This window comes from Cherax quadricarinatus, chromosome 19, assembly GCF_038502225.1.
Source record: "Cherax quadricarinatus isolate ZL_2023a chromosome 19, ASM3850222v1, whole genome shotgun sequence".
Taxonomy (NCBI): domain Eukaryota; kingdom Metazoa; phylum Arthropoda; class Malacostraca; order Decapoda; family Parastacidae; genus Cherax; species Cherax quadricarinatus.
In genome coordinates this window covers 27,160,486-27,177,700 of record NC_091310.1, presented here as the reverse complement: position 1 = coordinate 27,177,700, position 17,215 = coordinate 27,160,486, and the positions used below count along the sequence as shown (strand labels likewise).

The 17,215-nt window shown below is 42.0% G+C and overlaps 1 protein-coding gene across 2 annotated transcripts; it reads left to right on the top strand.

Annotated features, from left to right (window-relative positions):
* The first annotated feature begins 1,616 nt into the window (after nucleotides 1-1,616).
* LOC128688282 (uncharacterized) lies at nucleotides 1,617-4,928 on the top strand. Of its 2 annotated transcripts, none has more exons than XM_053776021.2 (2): nucleotides 1,617-1,768; nucleotides 3,104-4,928. In XM_053776021.2, exon 2 carries the CDS (start codon nucleotides 3,123-3,125, stop codon nucleotides 3,888-3,890), a length of 768 nt encoding a protein of 255 aa, XP_053631996.1. In that variant the 5' UTR covers nucleotides 1,617-1,768; nucleotides 3,104-3,122; the 3' UTR covers nucleotides 3,891-4,928. The 2 variants fall into 2 exon arrangements, with proteins under 2 accessions (XP_053631996.1, XP_053631997.1); XM_053776022.2 differs by having other exon boundaries at nucleotides 1,676-1,823.
* Nucleotides 4,929-17,215: the final 12,287 nt, after the last annotated feature.

Below are 17,215 nucleotides of genomic sequence, written 5' to 3'. Positions count from 1 at the left end.
GACACTGAAAAATCACAGAATGGATGAGACTCGAACCCATGGCAGGCGAGTCCTAAGGTTCGCAGGCCAGTGTGTTAACCACTAGCTTCGATCCCACCCGTTCTGTGATTTGTTTGCAGTCGTGTTTATACGATTTCCTGATTCATGAACTCGACGCCGGAAGAAAGTCACTATGGCAGAATGGAAAATTTGTTAGGACATTAACATTTAATGTATTTAAAAGTTTCCTAGTAAAAATATCCTATAATTGCAATTTGTGTCCTCGTTGCACACGTACACTGCGATCTTACCTAGTTCATTTCCCTGAAGTTCAATAAATAACTCAGAAATGTTTACTACTACTACTTATTAATACTCTAACTATTGCTGCTGCTGCTGCTACTACTACACACTGCTACTGCTGTTGCCGCTGCTACTATTACAGCACCTATTGCTATCATAACAGCTTCTGTTATCAGTAGTTGCTACTGTTACCACTTTTACAGATGCTACAACTATTACTACTGACTAAGGATTATGTTGACCATAACATAAGTAGATAAGACTTAGTGGAAAATAAAGTAACACTGCAGTAGGCCTACATACCCATGGTAGGCAGGACTTGCCTAGCCACACTTGCCCATGGTAGGCGGGACTTACTCGCTGTAGTTGCCACACTTGCCCACGGCAGGTAGGTCATACTCACACTCAATCTTCATACTGGGAAATGAGAAGTGGTAAAGAAAATAAGTTGATTTAAATTAGTCACTATGATAGAATACATACCTGGGGACAAAGTTTCTCATGCAGTCCACTCATAAATTTGTCTTACTTGGTTTAAAGCTGATATATTATTTGTTTACACAGATATTTTTAAGTTACAGACATTTTCAGGTCAGTCTGACTGGAAGAATCTGTAACACAGGCGAAATCTGGTCAGTGTTATAAGTGCCTAAATTGCCGCTTACTGGCTATATTTTGGCAACAAACTGTCTACAGCCACTCATTAATATTATTGTCAGTTTTATTACCAAATCAGAACTTTCTTACACCCCTCCAAAAAATGACTTCAACTACCTTAAATCCAGTGATTCCAGATATTTTTTGACTAGGTATCTTCAGAATCCTATTTATATATCGTTTATTTATATCTGTCTTACGTTAGTACAATTAATATATCTCTCGTGTTGCACCTTCAGGAGTGTGTAGGTTCTCAACTCTTAATATATTATTCTCTATATATTTTTACAGCATATTAATGATCATTTTAAAACATGAAAATCAGAGCTGTGCCACTATGAGGCGTTACTACTGTAAGTACCTTGTTATTGCTAGGTGAACAGGAGCAGTAGGTGTAAGAAGGTTGTCAGGGAGGTCACAGAAAAGGTTACAGTTGTATCTAGAGTAAAAGGTTGGACTCAGTGATCGTACTCAGGGACTTTCGGTTGAAAACCCATCATTGTACCATTCGTTAAGCACAGAAACGTTGCCCATTTTCGTTTACAAATTACACTTGAATTATCCGTAGTATTCCCCGTGCATGTATATTTCGCAGTAACGTTTGATCATCTCACTTGTTCCCTCCGTTGCCTCATGTTGGGGAAGCGAGAGTTTCTGGTTCTCACCACATCCACCACCACTGAGTCACCGCGCACGTTACTTATATATAAGACCCGAGATACAACACCCGCTCAGTGTGTCTTAGTGTCTGCAGGAGTGTGGGTTTACTCTCGTACTTAACCTGCAAAAGTGTTTGTGCTGTGGATTGACAATATTTTAGTTCTTAAAAGTGAGTATTGTGTGTGCTGGACTGTAACAAAAGAGTGTTTCCTCGGATGTAAAATGTACGTGATGTTGCATTATTTTTTAAATAAGAAAGCATTTAATAAATATGTCTGATAGAATTTATATGATTCAAGTGTTGAAACTAATGTAATTTAATCAGTGGTTTGATATCAATTCTGAGAAAAGTACCAACATTTTGCAATCAAATTACCAGAAAATATTTTTTATATCTGAATTTTTTTTTTCAACTTACCATTATTATATTCGTGTATACACATGGATTTATATTTCCAATTTACATAAAAGTATCGCTTCAGTTATTTATATTCTTAAATTTTAGACTGCATAATATTAAGTTTTATAAGAGTAAAACATGGTTGGTGGAAGGTCTTGCTTCTTGTGCTGAGTTTGTGGTTTTAACCTATAAAGCAAAGATCATTTTGGCAGGCAAGACGAGCGTGTATTTATTTTTACTTTAACTCTACGAAAATGAATCTGAAGCTCTCATCATTAATGAATAAAAAGTCGCAATACCGTGGCTAGAATAATTCACCCAAAATTAACACTTAGGACGACATTTCGGGTCTTGGACCATCGTCAGGTCACAACTGTACTTGTAACAACAATGATTTAAAAGGGACAGAAACGTCCTCATAATGTTCCTCTTCTAAGTGAGGTATTTTTTTGGCGTTTCTCAAAATTAATGTCATACTGTTAAATAATAGATCTAGGCTGACCTTAGAAAAGCAGGATTATGATACTGTATGTTACGATATGCAAGTTCTAGCAAAGCTAAGCTAGGTTAAGTAAATAAGTTTATTCAGGTATATGTACACAAAAGTACAGTAATATAAATTGTCATACATAGCAGTATATGTGTAGATTACCGAGGGTAACCCCAAAAAAGCTACTTATTTCCATTGGTGTTAGTTTATATACAGACAGCTTGTTGACCATTTCATTTCACATAAATATATCAAACCACAAGAAAAAATATTACTGAAAATAGTGTTTTAAATATGTATGTAAATGAAGAGATAAAATTAACAGATTAAGTGTAAGTGTAAATGACTCAGTCAGAGAGTAATGAAGCTGTGGTGTAAATAACACATGAAAAATGGAAACTATAATAGTTAATATTAATTATGATCATGAGCTGTATTAAAGTTCTAACATAACTGACAAGATAAAATCAATAATATTGGCATAATAACGTCCATTAGTCTTGGTATTTTATACCATAAATGTAATTATTGGTTATAATTGCAGTTATGAGTTCTGTTGATATAGTGTGTATGGCGTAGGTATGGATTAATAATTTAATTTTCTTTATTTATAGAGCCAAGAGGATATCAACAATGGTCGCTCCGTACTTCGAGGGTCACTTGAAGAGGTCTCTGGTTCGTATACCGAACAGATCCTCGGACAGATCTCAGAAAGCCATCATCGCTGACCTCTCCAGAGTGTCTGGCCTGGCCGCCATGTTGAATGTTTCCCGTGGCTTGCCCCCTGGTTGCCTCTTCAACCCGTCTGTCTCTTCTCAACTCGTGTCCAACACGGGTAAAATATCTACAAACGCTAATGCTTCCCCGACAACTCCAGTGGCCACCTCAAGACCTACTACTTTACCTCCTCAACCACCTAACGCAATGACTCCCAGTTCATCTGATCAAGCCATCAGGACGAGGCCTACCACATTACCTGTTGAAGAGGTCACCGCTTCACCAGTAAGGGTAACTCCATTAATAATACCAACGAGAGCACCCCACATAAATATTTCAACTTGCCGGAAACACCCTAGACCTGATGAACCTCATGACGTGGTATCGAGAGATGTCTTCCCGCCCTCTAAAAAAGCTCGAGTTACGCCAGAAACGTCTACTGAAGAAGTTCAGCATGCTGGAATGCTCCAGTCACCCACTGGCACCACTGGTATAAGAATGATACCTGTATATGCAGTGCCCCTGACGCAATACGTCTCCTCACACCTCCTGCAAGAGAGAAACAGACTCAAACAAGAGAATTTGGTTCTGAAACGGCGACTGATTCAGATCCAGCAGCTCTTCCGCAACAAACAGCAACTAACCACCGTGGTCAGGAACCTTGGTATTCAGGTGCAGGAATAAGCTCTAAGACGAGGCTGACGTATTGTAATTCTGGTCAAAGAACTTTCCTCACCATCTATTATCGTCCCATCATTATATACCAATGTTGTCATTCTCGGCCCATTGAATAATGTTATTAATTTGTGTAATGACCGTCACCTTATGTGAAATTTATTTAAGAAATTCAGTAATATAACTTAGTGCAGTGCCATTATATGCAGTTTAAAATCCCTTTTAATATGTATCATATCTACCGAAACCATAACCCTCAAGGAAGGTTCCTTAAGGCCGGTGAAGTGCTCTTGATCCAAGGATTTGGTCCTAAACGCCTCTTCCCGGGATCAAATTTAATTACCCGCCATTCCCTCAGGTGCTATATGGTTCCTAAGGCTTTAGTGTTTTCCCATAAATGTAGTAATACCAAGACAAATTAAGTCGAGTTTTAGTGACAAACCATTATCTTCAATGGTTATACTGTAGTTATAATATTCTTTACTGTGGCATGTATGTATTTGTGCATATGTACACTGTAATATATATATATATATATATATATATATATATATATATATATATATATATATATATATATATATATATATATATATATATATATATATATATATGTTAAATGCACACTAAGTATATTCTATTTAAATTGGACGGTAATCGAACCCAAGGCTTCGTCAGATTGCAGGTTTCGATCACACGTAACCTTGGGTTCACTTCCCGTGCAGGGTTCAGCGGTAGCTAAATGTTCATAGATCAGTGCAAGAAGGTATATAAAAAAGTGTGACCTTAATATTTGAGGTGTGTGAGATGCCGTCATCAGCGTGTGAGAGACGTAGCATGTTATGTTCTTCTCCAGAGTCGTGTTTTAGTGGAAAGACTATGCCGAAGGCATTAAAAAAAACATTATTATAGGCCATCAGTCATCACTAGTTTTAAGTTGGAGCTGTAAAATATAGAACAACTGCTGTTTATTCTCAGGGATCTTCATATAATTTATTACAGAATTCTTTATTTTCATAATAAAAATCAGTAATACCAAAGACGAAACTTGTGTATGAATCTTACCAAGAATGATTCCTTTCTGTATTATTAACCGTCTGAAGAGTTAATCATTAAATATTAACAAACAGAAAAATGATGGTAAATAAGCCGACACTAGTTTATCGCGCCACACAGGATATATACACTGAGGTGTTTTTCTCTCAGCGTATATAAGCTGAGAGTTTACTTTAAGTCTCTATTATATGGATTAAAGTTTTCTTCTCTGGTTGTGAATTATTATCGTGGGGGAGCGCTGAACCCGTAGGGATTATACAACGCCTGTGGGGGGATGGAAGGCATTCAGGCTCACTTCAGGGAACTGGAGCACAGATCCAATTCCCTAGATCAAGAGCCCCTCACCAGGGGTCTGGTGATTAAGGGTTACGTGAAGCCTTAATGACCCTCGTGTAGTTGATAGTCTTTAAACCCCATTCACCATCCTTGCCATTAACACAAAGAATAATTTAAACCATGAAAGAGGAACAAAAACTTTTCAGTTCATATATATTGAAAACATTGCATTAAATTTCCTGGCCTCAGTTTATATACACTGCCGTAGATATGCTGGTCTGTTTATAAACAGTGAGAGCACCGCAGTAGGTGTACATACTGACCTACACTAGTCAAGAGCACCCATCAAGGAAGGTACCTTGATGCTGGTGAAGGGCTCTTGAGCTATGGACATTGGACTTATCCTTTCCTTCCCTGGATTAAACCTGCTTGCATTCCATTACTAAAAGCGCTGTATGAACTCTGTGGGCTTAGGGTTTCTTCCGTTATGAGAGTAATAATACCTGTGGTTGTCTACCTAGCTGTTTGCTGTGGTGATCTACCTGGCTGGTTGCTGTGGTTGTTTACCTAGCTGTTTGCTGTGGTGATCTACCTGGCTGGTTGTTGTGGTTGTCTACCTGGCTGTTTACTGTGGTGATCTACCTGGCTGGTTGCTGTGGTTGTCTACCTAGCTGTTTGCTGCGGTGATCTACCTGGCTGGTTGCTGTGATCTACCTGGCTGTTTGCTGTGGTGATCTACCTGGCTGGTTGTTGTGGTTGTCTACCTGGCTGTTTACTGTGGTGATCTACCTGGCTGGTTGCTGTGGTTGTCTACCTAGCTGTTTGCTGCGGTGATCTACCTGGCTGGTTGCTGTGATCTACCTGGCTGTTTGCTGTGGTGATCTACCTGGCTGGTTGCTGTGGTGATCTACTTGGCTGGTTGCTGTGGTGATCTACCTGGCTGGTTGCTGTGGTGATCTACCTGGCTGGTTGCTGTGGTGATCTACCTGGCTGGTTGCTGTGGTGATCTACCTGGCTGGTTGCTGTGGTGATCTACCTGGCTGGTTGCTGTGATCTACCTGGCTGGTTGCTGTGGTGATCTACCTGGCTGGTTGCTGTGGTGATCTACCTGGCTGGTTGCTGTGGTGATCTACCTGGCTGGTTGCTGCGCCAAGAGACTTAATATTTTATGGTGCGTAGTTTGTGTTACAGATCTTGGTGAAACGCTGCGAATTATTCACGTAATATTGTCAATCTTCCTTTTACGTCATCTTTCCCACACTGTCACCCTCCCTCCCACACTGTCACCCTCCCTACCACACTGTCACCCTCCCTACCACACTGTCACCCTCCCTCCCACACTGTCACCCTCCCTCCCACACTGTCACCCTCCCTACCACACTGTCACCCTCCCTACCACACTGCCCCGCTAATATTTCTGGGAAAATGCGTTGGATTCATGACAAACTGGAACAAGTAGGAATGAATTTGTATTGTACTTGAAAAAGAAAGATTATTTAAACAAGGAAGGCTGTTAACCCCAGTATAACTGAACAAGGTTAAGTAGTGTGGTTTAATTCCTCCGGTGTTCTCTCCCAGGGTACGCCAGCCCAACAACTCCTGCTGCTAGGTGAACAGGGGCAGCAGGTGGGAGCAGGATGCCATGGTATCAAGGTACCCTTAAATATATACATAACAAATGACACGTAAATCCAGGTGATACAAACAAGAGACTTGTGATCGCATTTGAAGAACATAATTACGATGCTTGACTATCAATATTTTCGAGATCTGATGTAAATAGTTTAAAAAATCGACAATTTGAATTAGACACTTTTGCAACATTTGAGAATCTTCATTGTGGAAACCGAGATCACCTTCACCAAGTCACGTCACTACGAGGCTACGCGATCAATATTTCTGACTGAGAGCGCCTTCACAAGTCACGTAACTTCACTTCTCTGGTTGATATCTAGGTCAGATGGCCACTACTCTATTGTGCAGCCTCAGCTTATTCTTTAATCCATTCCGGAAGCTGCGCATAATGTAAGAGACGAACTGGATGAAAGAGACTCGTAGCAGTATGAAAATTGTTTGAGCTGTTAAACTTGCAGACCAAACTTGTCCAAGAACTTGAAAACGCTTTGTTTACAAGCTAAACTGTTGTAAATGAATGTGTTAACAAAAGTGTCTCTAATCCCTATTCATTCTGTAATATGGAGACGTATTAACATGGAATAATATTACCTAGAGACAGACAGAATAATAGCTTATGTGGTATGTTAAGGTATCTAAAGACTTGTCAGGAAACATTTATCCTGTTTCCTGACGTGCTACCTAACCTAATCGAGGTATCTTATTGATGAAAATAAGATAATAGACATATCAAGTAAATATCATACATCTTGTAGAAGATAAGACAAATTGTAGTTATAAATCCAAATGTATTCGTGTTAACCATTTTTTGGGCCTAGTTCCGAGACCTTATGTGTATACATATGTTCTTGCGCTACCGTCCACATAGTGGATAAGGAGTGCACAATAAACTAGCTACTTCCGTGGCACAATCCAAAATCTTGAATTATTTTTTATGAAACCTTATTAACATGGATTCGAGCAATCTATTATTGGAATCTTAGGGCAGACACTGAGGCACTGTTGTGTCGGCTCGAGATTCATACTAGTCAGGACTCCTAAGTTCTGCTCTCATACAGAAGGATTAATTTCTACATTTTTACGACCACAGCATTACCTGAAAGAGTAAAATGTCACAGTACCGTTGTGACGCGTGAAACAATGTGATGCAAAAGTTCACTTTAACACATAAAGCAATATGACTCAATAGTTTACTGTGACACAGGAAGTAACAGCATGTGATGCAGCAATTCATTGTATCACGTGAAGCAATGTGACACAACAATTCATTACAAAACAGGAAGCTATGTGACGCAACAGGACGCAATGTGACGCAACAGGACGCAATGTGACGCAACAGGACGCAATGTGACGCAACAATTCATTGTAACACAAGAAACTAAGGTGAAGCAACAGCTCACTGTTACACTAGAAATGCGTCTTAGGCTCAGTTGTGAGCCTTAGGCGAGTGGAAGCTTCGGGCACGTTTCCTTACACTTAGTTAGTTAGTTTAATATGTTTATTATGCACCCCATACCCATCCTGTGGGCGGTAGTCAAAAGATTACAGAGGTACATAATGGGTCCAGGGACTGGGCCTCAGAGTTTTGATAGCTGAGCAAGTTACAGAGGTAATGAATTCACAATTTACAAAGGTAATGAACTCACAATTTACAAAGGTAATGAACTCCAGGTAGGTCTAGTCACAATCATGACAAGTTACAAAGGTATTTACAGATTACAGAGGTACACAATGGGTCCAGGGACCGGGCTCCAAAGTTTTGATGGCTGAACTAGGTACAAGGTAATGAACTCACAAGTTACAAAGGTAATGAACTCACAAGTTACAAAGGTAATGAACTCACAAGTTACAAAGGTAATGAATACTGTAAGAATGGTTACTTACGTGTATACATGGCTGCAATCATGAACAAATTTTAGAATAATGAGCAATTCACACTTCCACACCCGGTCACAACTGTAGTGAGTTATTGGTGCAAATGTTGATTGCTGAGTCTCTCTCTCACACACACACACACACACACATACAAATTCATACACACACACACATAATCACACACACACACACATACACAAACTCATACACACACACGCACACACACTCATACACACACACACACACACTCATACACACACACACACTCATACTCACACACACACACACACACACACACACACACACACACACACACACACACACACACACACACACACACATGCACATATGTGGTAATGCTTTATTTACAGCTAGCAAAGTCAGGGTATTTCTCCAGAATGGTCTGTAATATACCACTGTGGATAAAATACTTAGCCATTTCTTGAACACTTCTGAGTGAGTTGTTTCTAAATTCATTAATTTTATCGCACTCCAGTACATAATGACGCAGGGTGTGACAATAATCCATCTGGCAAAGTTTGGTCTACATCTGGTGGTGGTGATTTAACTTGCCAAAGATACTTGTAACCCAGCCGGAGCCGGGCGGTAGTGACATCCAAGAGTGCTCCAGTTTACACAGCAGCAAGTAGGTACCAGCTGTGGGTCCTAGCGGAGAAGGAGGTTCTAGGGCTGGGACTTAAAATGAGTTGCAGGATAACAGTTCTTAGCCTGTAAATGAGCTTAGGTAATTTAATAGCTCTTAGCCTGTACATAGAGCTGAGGTAGGATAACAGCTTTATACTGTAAATTTAAGGGTAAAAAAAACGTTGTGTGAGGGAACAGAAGAGACATGATCTCAAACGTCAGCAAACGTTCCTTTCTGGGGCAAGATTTCAGCAAATAAAGCAGCTTTCTCCTCAAACGTTACTTTTCCTTCGCATGTCTGGAAGGTGGACAGGTACATGGATGAATGGGAGAATAACCTGACAGGCATGGGCCAGTACTACTGCAGTGTTCCTTCATTCTTATGCTCTTGTTCGTGTGTTCTATTATTAACCCACGATAACCCAAGAAAGCCAAGTAGTATGGCTTATTTGCATTGATTTATTGTAGCTCCTCTACTCCTGGGATGCAACCCACAATAGTCGCCTAACACAAAGCAAATATTTACTAATAGGTGAAGAGGGGGCAACATGTGTAGAGGGACCTGCCCGTGTATCTAGGCTCCACCATACATAGAATCCTGGTGCTTTCAATTGTGAAATTTAACTATGAAAACTTCAGCCTAATTAATATACAGCAGACGCGCAATGCTTGTTGCTGCGTGAGGAACGAGTTTGTGTTTTGTGAGTGTAGGTCAGGGACCTTGGAGGAGTTCTGAGACTGCAACCACGTAGCTCCCTCCCAGTGTTCGTGTCTAGCAACCAACACTGGCTTACCCTCGCCACCAGCTTCCTCAAACTACACCTAACTCCCAGCAAACAATACTGGCTTACCATCACCAGCAACCACCCACCACCAGCAGCAACTAACTACCACCCCCACCACAGGTACAAGCACACTTTTCCTACAGACACAGTGGAAACAGCTAATGTTAATTTAATTACGTAAGATATCTCAACAAACTGGAATGAAACAATTGCATTATTTTGGTCTTCAAGTGCATATTAATAAATTATTTTTATTTATTTTTATTTAAATAAATACTACACAGCAATGTGCGGAAATTCCAGGTAAACTCAGGTATACTCCAGATAAACTCAAAGTATATGCCACGTAAACTCTATGTAAAATATAGGTATTCTCCAGTATATATATGCTTAACAATTCGCAAACAGGCGAAATTATTTACATTGTCTCTACGTCCACAGCAGGACTCGAACCTGCAAACTCTCTATCAGAGTAAGTAAGTAAGTTTATTCATGTATACACAAATACAGTTACATAGATTATCATACATAGCAGCATATGTGTAGAGAACCTGGGATAACCCAAAAAAGTCAGAGTGACTAATTTCCATTGGGGTCCTTTCACCTTATTATTATAATATAAAGGTTATAATATTTTCTTATTATTCTATAATGAAGATAACATCTTATTATCATACTAAAAAGACTATCTACTACACGAGGGTCATTAAGACTATCTACAATACGAGGGTCATTACTAGGAATAAGGTAAAATTTACACGCATGTTAGCTAAAAAATAGAAAATCATTCCCCTCCCTGTCTGTAGCTACATTCATCAGACACCTTTTGGCACTCTTCTTGAACTGGTTCATGCTATGACAGGCTTTGACATGTGCGGGCAATCTGTTCCATTCCTTTATTGCTGTACAATAAAAGGTGTTTGAAGCCTGGCCACTGACTGTGGGTACTACAAAGTTGTGCTCTCTCCCCCTAGTGCTATGATTGCTTTGGTTCCCAACATTGACAAAATTGACTTGCTGTCAATTTTGTCAAGGTATTCTGGACACTGTTTGTGAGCAATTTTATAAACATGATTTAGCTTCAGTTGTTTTACTCTGTCTTCAACATTCAGCATATCCAACTGTACCAGTACTTTACCACGGAGCTAGACTCCAGGTAAGTATGGGTGCCTAGCCGGGGCTAGATGATGTTTCCCCATTCCTCGGGGCACCAAGCTCGTTCTGAAAATTATTTCATCAAATTCTGCTACTTTTCGTCTGTTTGCGAATTATTAAGTATTTCAAATCTCTTTCGTTGTCTATTACATGTGGCAAGATTTGATGAAATAACTTTCAAAACGAGCTTGGTGCCCGGCGGTATGGGGAAACATCGTTTAGCTCCGGCTAGGCGCCCATACTTACATATATCTGGGGTCTAGCTCCGTGGTAAAGTACAGTACTAGTTACTCTGATACAGTTTGCAGGTTCGAGTCCTGGTGTGTGTGTGTGTGTGTGTGTCTGTGATACACTAGTACGATTTATTATAACAACTTTTAGGGTATATTAAAATGAACCAGGAAAGACTTTTCAGTGAGTTATCTTGGGAACAAGGTTAAGTTGGTACAAGGTCGCTGCCTGGTGCTGGTGAAGGCTAAGACACGGGTATAACACTACGTACTAGTATGTGTGTATACTGAGGGTATGTATTGCGGACAAGGAATTACGGGACTGCGTGTTACATAAACACCATAAATTCCACCATAGTTAAATACTTAGTCAAGAAAAAATTAACATCAGACTCTCCTAACCTAAAGTAAGAGTATATGTGTTTCCGTGTGGAGGATGTGAACAACTGTGTGGGAGAAGCGTGGAGAAAGTTGGAGCAGCGTGTGAGAGAACACCAATCACCAGTACTCCAGCAGTAGGTGTGGCCAGAACAATGTCTGAGGCGTCCACTGTAACTCACAATCACCTTATAAAGTTCAGTAAGCCCAGACTTATCTGTGGATCTGAAATGATAACTGAAAAGTGCAATGATTGCAACCACCAACACTGTGGCCCATAACACTGGCGGTTTCAATATTTATTAAGTTTTGATTAAATTAATCCTACCCTATTGTGATTAAAACAGCAACGGCCCGCCGCTCTGAGCCAGACCTTACCCTCTCTTGATCAATGTCCTCATTATTCTCATCTCTATTGCATTGAAAAGACTCCGATAAATATTCTAGTAGTATTCACGTATCTTGTTTCCCACTTGACAGTATTTAATTACATCTCTTACCTGATAAAGGGCTCTTTAGCCAAGAAATAATTGCTACCTCTCTGCTTCAGATAAAATTTTATTATTTCCTATGCAGAGGCGGCTCCAGAATTTCTATACTAATGGGCATAAATTTAGGAGTGATTTTGGTTGGTAGGGGGTTAGGAGACTTGTTTTGAATCACTCTTATTATTACTATTTTTATTTGGTGACTTTTCTGGCTGAGGGATTTTATTTTAGAAGCTGAAGTTCCCCAAACTTTCCCTTGGCGCCGCCACTATTCCAATTCCCCTTTCGCTTCCTTAGGAATATAATTGTAATCGAGGTCAGTGTGAGTCAGTATAGAGAAGCTTCCCACAACATGCGCAGTTTTCTGTGAACTGCTACGTGCTGGTACACGTCACTTCCACTCTTGGCCAATAATATTCATACATGTAATTCTAGGAGCTATGAATATGTGTTTTCCAAGGTATATGTATACTTAAATGTATATTTAATACTCTAAACGTTTTGGAAAAAACATTAAACTTTTACTATGATTTTTTATTCTCGATAAGTATTGCATAACCTGGATTTACCATGTTAGTCATCATTGTTGAACATTCTAAAACGAATATAAGTCAACTTATTTATGTACGAGGAGTCGGAAGACCCATGTATGGTGTCATTTTAGAACTTTTGTCAGTCATGATGTGCTGCTCATCGTGGGTGACCTTGAACCCACATCCTGTGGAGATATCTTGGATCTATTTCGATATGTCATATGCCAGCTGCACATCGTAAGATCATCTCGCAAAACTGAAAACACACGCACACCACACCCCTTCACACACACACACACACCACACCCCTTCACACACACACACACACCACACCCCTTCACACACACACACCACACACCCCTTCACACACACACACCACACCCCTTCACACACACACACACACCACACCCCTTCACACACACACACACACACACACACACCACACCCCTTCACACACACACACACACCACACCCCTTCACACACACACACACACACACCACACCCCTTCACACACACACACACACCACACCCCTTCACACACACACACACCACACCCCTTCACACACACACCACACCCCTTCACACACACACACACACACACACCACACCCCTTCACACACACACACACCACACCCCTTCACACACACACACACCACACCCCTTCACCCACACACACATACACACACGCACACCACACCCCTTCACACACACACACACCACACCCCTTCACCCACACACACATACACACACGCACACCACACCCCTTCACACACACACACATACACACACGCACGCACACACACACACACACACACACACGGGGCCAGAAGCTATGAATCGACCCCTGCAACCACAAATAGGTGAGTACACACACACACACACACACACACCACACCCCTACACCCACACACACATACACGCACACGCACGCACACACACACACACACACACACACACACACACGCACGCACACACACACACGCACGCACACACACAATCACACGCACGCACACACACACACACACACATACACATACATACACACACGCACGCACGCACACACACACACACACACACACACACACACACACGCACACGCACACACACACACACACACACACACACACACACACACACACACACACACACACACACATTTAATACTCAACACGAGATTTAAGGAAGTATTTACAGTAGAGACAGGAAGGACTCTGGGGGGCCCAGACCAGATGGGGACACCAGCAAGGAATACACCAGCAAGTGTTGGACGACATACATACAGATGAGGAGGAGGTGAAGAAACTGCTAAGGGACATCGATGCCTCAAAGGCAATGGGACCGGACAACATCTCCCCGTGGGTCCTTAGAGAGGGAGCAGATATGTTGTGCGTGCCACTTACCACAATCTTCAACACGTCCCTGGAAACTGGGCAACTACCTGAGGTATGGAAGACGGCAAATGTAGTTCCCATTTTTAAAAAAGGAGACAGAAAAGAGGCACTAAACTATAGACCTGTGTCATTGACGTGTATAGTATGCAAAATTATGGAGAAGATTATCAGGAGGAGAGTGGTGGAGCACCTGGAACGGAACAAGAGTATAAATGCCAACCAGCACGGATTCATGGAAGGCAAATCCTGTGTCACAAACCTTCTGGAGTTTTATGATAAAATAACAGAAGTAAGACACGAGAGAGAGGGGTGGGTTGATTGCATCTTCTTGGACTGCAAGAAGGCCTTTGACACAGTTCCTCACAAGAGATTAGTGCAGAAGCTAGAGCATCAGGCGCATATAACAGGAAGGGCACTGCAATGGATCAGAGAATACCTGACAGGGAGACAACAACGAGTCATGGTACGTAATGATGTATCACAGTGGGCACCTGTGACGAGCGGGGTCCCACAGGGGTCGGTCCTAGGACCAGTGCTATTTTTGGTATATGTGAACGACATGATGGAAGGGTTAGACTCAGAAGTGTCCTTGTTTGCAGATGATGTGAAGTTAATGAGGAGAATTAAATCTGATGAGGACCAGGCAGGACTTCAAAGAGACCTGGACAGACTGGACACCTGGTCCAGCAAATGGCTTCTCGAATTTAATCCTGCCAAATGCAAAGTCATGAAGATAGGGGAAGGGCACAGAAGACCACAGACCGAGTATAGGCTAGGTGGCCAAAGACTGCAAACCTCACTCAAGGAGAAAGATCTTGGGGTGAGTATAACACCGAGCATGTCTCTGGAAGCACACATCAACCAGATAACTGCTGCAGCATATGGGCGCCTGGCAAACCTGAGAACAGCATTCCGATACCTTAGTAAGGAATCGTTCAAGACACTGTACAAATAGGTGAGTACACACACACACACGGAGAGGTGGGGCACACCACCATGTGCTGGACACAGTGCACACAACCGAGGAAGAAGTGAAGAGGCTTCTGAGTGAGCTAGATACCTCAAAGGCGATGGGGCTAGATAACATCTCCCCATGGGTATTGAGAGAGGGAGCAGAGGCGCTATGTGTACCCCTAACAACAATATTCAATACATCTATCGAAACAGGGAGATTGCCTGAGGCATGGAAGACAGCAAATGTAGTCCCAATCTTTAAAAAAGGAGACAGACATGAAGCATTAAACTACAGACCAGTGTCACTGACATGTATAGTATGCAAAATCATGGAGAAGATTATCAGAAGAGTGGTGGAACACCTAAAAAGGAATGATCTCATCAACAGCAGCCAACATGGTTTCAGGGACGGGAAATCCTGTGTCACAAACCTACTGGAGTTCTATGACATGGTGACAAGAGAGAGAGGGGTGGGTGGATTGCATATTCTTGGACTGCAAGAAGGCGTTTGACACAGTTCCACACAAGAGATTGGTGCAAAAACTGGAGGACCAAGCAGGGATAACAGGGAAGGCACTACAATAGATCAGGGAATACTTGTCAGGAAGACAGCAGCGAGTCATGGTACGTGGCGAGGTGTCAGAGTGGGCACCTGTGACCAGCGGGGTCCCACAGGGGTCAGTCCTAGGACCAGTGCTGTTTCTGGTATTTGTGAACGACATGACGGAAGGAATAGACTCTGAGGTGTTCCTGTTTGCAGATGACGTGAAGTTGATGAGAAGAATTCACTCGATCGAAGACCAGGCAGAACTACAAAGGGATCTGGACAGGCTGCAGACCTGGTCCAGCAATTGGTTCCTGGAGTTCAATCCCACCAAGTGCAAAGTCATGAAGATTGGGGAAGGGCAGAGAAGAACGCAGACGGAGTACAGTCTAGGGGGCCAGAGACTACAAACCTCACTCAAGGAAAAAGATCTTGGGGTGAGTATAACACTAGGCACATCTCCTGAAGCGCACATCAACCAAATAACTGCTGCAGCATATGGGCGCCTAGCAAACCTCTGAACAGCATTCCGACATCTTAATAAGGAATCATTCAGGACCCTGTACACCGTGTACGTTAGGCCCATATTGGAGTATGCGGCACCAGTTTGGAACCCACACCTAGCCAAGCACGCAAAGAAACTAGAGAAAGTGCAAAGGTTTGCAACAAGACTAGTCCCAGAGCTAAGAGGTATGTCCTACGAGGAGACGTTAAGGGAAATCAACCTGACGACACTGGAGGACAGGAGAGATAGGGGGGACATGATAACGACATACAAAATACTGAGAGGAATTGACAAGGTGGACAAAGACAGGATGTTCCAGAGATTGGACACAGTAACAAGGGGACACAGTTGGAAGTTGAAGAGACAGATGAATCACAGGGATGTTAGGAAGTATTTCTTCAGCCACAGAGTAGTCAGTAAGTGGAATAGTTTGGGAAGCGATGTAGTGGAGGCAGGATCCATACATAGCTTTAAGCAGAGGTATGATAAAGCTCACGGCTCAGGGAGAGTGACCTAGTAGCGATCAGTGAAGAGGCGGGGCCAGGAGCTCGGACTCGACCCCCGCAACCTCAACTAAGGTGAGTACACACACACACACATACACACACACACACACACACACACACACATATACATACACACATACACACACACACACACACACACACTCACACAAACACACACGCACACACAAACACACGCACACACACACACCCACACACACACACACAGACATACACACGCACACACACACACACACACAGACACACACACACAGACACACACACACACACACACACACACACACACACACACACACACACACACACACACACACACACACATGCACACTCCTTCTCTCTGTCTCCTCTAACTCTCCTTT

What these genes read in the sequence shown, in the direction of transcription:
- LOC128688282 (XM_053776021.2), top strand. Translation starts at nt 3,123, where the DNA reads ATGGTCGCTCCGTACTTCGAGGGTCACTTGAAGAGGTCTCTGGTTCGT.